At 46.2% G+C, this 3260-nt stretch overlaps 1 protein-coding gene across 1 annotated transcript; it reads left to right on the top strand.

Moving 5' to 3' along the window:
- The first annotated feature begins 1628 nt into the window (after positions 1–1628).
- LOC138960475 (uncharacterized protein KIAA1958 homolog) lies at positions 1629–2915 on the top strand. The gene has a single exon (XM_070332381.1). The coding sequence runs from the start codon at positions 1629–1631 to the stop codon at positions 2913–2915; it is 1287 nt and encodes a 428-aa protein (XP_070188482.1).
- Positions 2916–3260: the final 345 nt, after the last annotated feature.

Raw genomic sequence — 3260 nt, 5'->3', positions numbered from 1 at the left:
TCGTTGTGGTAATGGGCGAGGGACACAGAGGCAAGGTTGTAGACCCAGTCTATAACTCTGTGGTATAGATCCATCCCATGCCGATTTAGCTGAGCTGTGGGCCAGACAGTGCATGATGGTTCTTGGACCGGCACGGTTGGCCTAGTGGTAAGGCGTCCGCCCCGTGATCGGGAGGTCGTGGGTTCGAACCCCGGCCGGGTCATACCTAAGACTTTAAAATTGGCAATCTAGTGGCTGCTCCGCCTGGCGTCTGGCATTATGGGGTTAGTGCCAGGACTGGTTGGTCCGGTGTCAGAATAATGTGACTGGGTGAGACATGAAGCCTGTGCTGCGACTTCTGTCTTGTGTGTGGCGCACGTTATATGTCAAAGCAGCACCGCCCTGATATGGCCCTTCGTGGTCGGCTGGGCGTTAAGCAAACAAACAAACAAACAAACAAACAAATGGTTCTTGGCTGCGGGCTTGTCGCTCTCTCCGCGGCGACTGGTCATCCAAGGTCATGCTCGGTATTTGGTAACAGTCATCCAAGGTCATGCTTGGTATTTGGTAACAGTCATCCAAGGTCATGCTTGGTATTTGGTAACAGTCATCCAAGGTCATGCTTGGTATTTGGTAACAGTCATCCAAGGTCATGCTTGGTATTTGGTAACAGTCATCCAAGGTCATGCTTGGTATTTAGTACTCTTCGTAAGAACATGACCAGAGTGAAGCTTTCCATGCGACCCTCACACATTTCATGTTCAAACATGAAGGTAATGGCAATCTAAAAGACACGATGAATCGTTTGATGTCACGGTCATTTTTGGATTCTTTAAAATTGCATCATAAATAGAGAGCGAGGGGCGTTTACTGGCTGACAAAATAAGATTCATTCACGCGAAGGGCTACAAAACCCTCTGCTTTTCATGCCTTCGCCACAAGAGGCGCACGAGGGGTTCCGCACAGTAGGCCTTACTTGCCCTTTCTCTGCTCATTAAACACTGGTGATTAAATACACCCCTTAGATAATTGACATAATGTTTGCTGTGAGGCTAATCACCTGTTTAATGACCAGCTTCTCTTTACGACGTGTTTGATGTTGGCAAAGGGCACATTAACACTCCCCGCTGAATGGGATCTCATCAAGCTGAACCCCAAACCATCAACATGTGCTGTTGGCTTTACGTTGCTCAGCGGCCCTCCCCCGTCCTCTGTCTTCTTGTCTTAACTCCTCCCATTCCATCTCGTGTGTCGTCACTGGTTACGTCACTGTCAAGTTATCTAAGATTGATACGTTGAGTAAGAGATGTTTTTGAAGTCTTTTAATACGTCGTGGTTGTTGTTTTTTAAAGAAAATTACGAAGGTGGAAAAATGTCAGCACCTTCTGCTTTTACGTGTCGTTATGTCATGTTGTGTGATATCCGTGACGTAATGTGATACCGAGTTGTATACAACTCTCCTGTGTTCACTTTCAAGTGAATAACTATCGTTCTGATATCATTTTAAAGTGAAGCTAAAGAAACCTGGTATCGGCACTGCTGTGCATCTCCTATGATCTCAATGGTATCAAGGCACGGGTCATAGAGATCAATTTAGATCTAGATCTATTTCCGGTTGTGTATTCACACGCCAACGTTCGTTCGTCAAGATGGACGGCGATTTTGATTTGATAAGCGACTTTTTCTTAGAAGACTTCAATGAAGAGGACGAAAATTTAATGGCCGCTGCGCCCAAAAAAAGGAGATTCGAGAAAGTGACTGATGACGATGTGAACGCTCTCATCACCGATACAGAAAACGCCAACACCAAAAGAAAAACTGAACATGTGATACGGCTGATTTCAGATTTCATTCTTCAAACCGAAGAGTTTGCAAAACAGATGAGATCAGCTGATATAGCGAAAATTGAGGATCCAAAACTTGTTGCAAACATTCTTGTCAAGTTTCTTACAACGGTGAAACGCGAAGATGGAGATGAATATGAACCAGGTACGATTCGAGGATTTCTGTCCGCCGTCGATCGGCACATGGCAGCGAACGGAAAAGGCAAGATTTTTTCCAGCAATGATACGCTGTTTGAAAACGTTCGAGCAGTTGCAAAAAGCAAACAAAAAAAGCTGAAATCAGCAGGGAAAGGAAACTTACCTCAAAGAGCGTGTGCACTAACGGACGAAGAGGTGGAAACACTGTGGGACTCTGGTCAGTTGGGAGTGTCCACACCAAGAGCCATAATCAACACCCTGTGGTGGTTGAACTGCCTCCACTTTGGAATGCGGGCAAGAACCGAACATCGCCAGATGTGCTGGTCCGACGTAACTGTTCAGATGGACAGCAGTGGCCACCGCTTCTTGGAATTCAACGAGCGAACCACGAAAACAAGAACAGGGGTCTCCAGGCAGGATGTCAGGGCAAAACCGCGAGCGTATGAAGATGTTGAAAACCCTGAGCGGTGCCCTGTGAAGATCTTCGAGAAATATGCCTCTCTTCGCCCTGCAGAAACATGCGGCTCCAACTATCCGTTCTACCTCACATGCGTCCATGATCCGAAACCAGGCAAACAATGGTTTCGTGCAATGCCGATGGGAGTGAACACAATCGGCAGTTTGATGAAAGAAATGGCGGCCGCGTCCGAGATATCTTCCACCACAAGTAAACGAATCTCGGGTACCTCGGCGAGGAAGACGCTGCTACAGAAGCTCAATGATTCTGGAGTTCCCCCAACCCATATAATGGAGAAATCAGGACATAAAAACATTCAGTCTGTACTCAGTTACGCGAAAATGTCCGACAACCAGCAACTGCAAGTTTCCCGAATTCTGTCAACCACGCGCACTTGCACAGTCTCAAAGTTGGGAGCTATGACGTCAACTACTGATGACGCAGATTCCAGTGCCTCGGCCTCAGGCGGACTGACACACTCCGCCAGCCAGCAGTGACCTTTGATGCGCCCATTCATGGAGGAGTTTTCAATTTCAATTTCACAATGCCGCAATGAGTTTCTTCTTCGTCTTCAGTTGCAGAGCACCAAATTCCATTCAGTTACATTAAGTTGTGTACGTGTGTGTGGTTGTTTTTTTCTTCTTTTTTTTACTCCTAAGTTGATGAGGCCCAATGACAAGAATCCAAGATAAACTGGAACGAATTTATATTTCAAGCAAAGAAAGTGTTCGTGTTCTTGTTTGTTTCATTGCAATAAATTTGCGTTAATCAACTATGCGTGTTCTCTCTCTCTCTCTCTCTCTCTCTCTCTCTCTCTCTCTCACTCACTCTCTCTCTCTCTC

This window comes from Littorina saxatilis, linkage group LG2 (assembly GCF_037325665.1).
Source record: "Littorina saxatilis isolate snail1 linkage group LG2, US_GU_Lsax_2.0, whole genome shotgun sequence".
Lineage (NCBI taxonomy): Eukaryota > Metazoa > Mollusca > Gastropoda > Littorinimorpha > Littorinidae > Littorina > Littorina saxatilis.
Note: the sequence above shows the minus strand (reverse complement) of the source record. Positions and strands in the feature narration are given on the sequence as shown.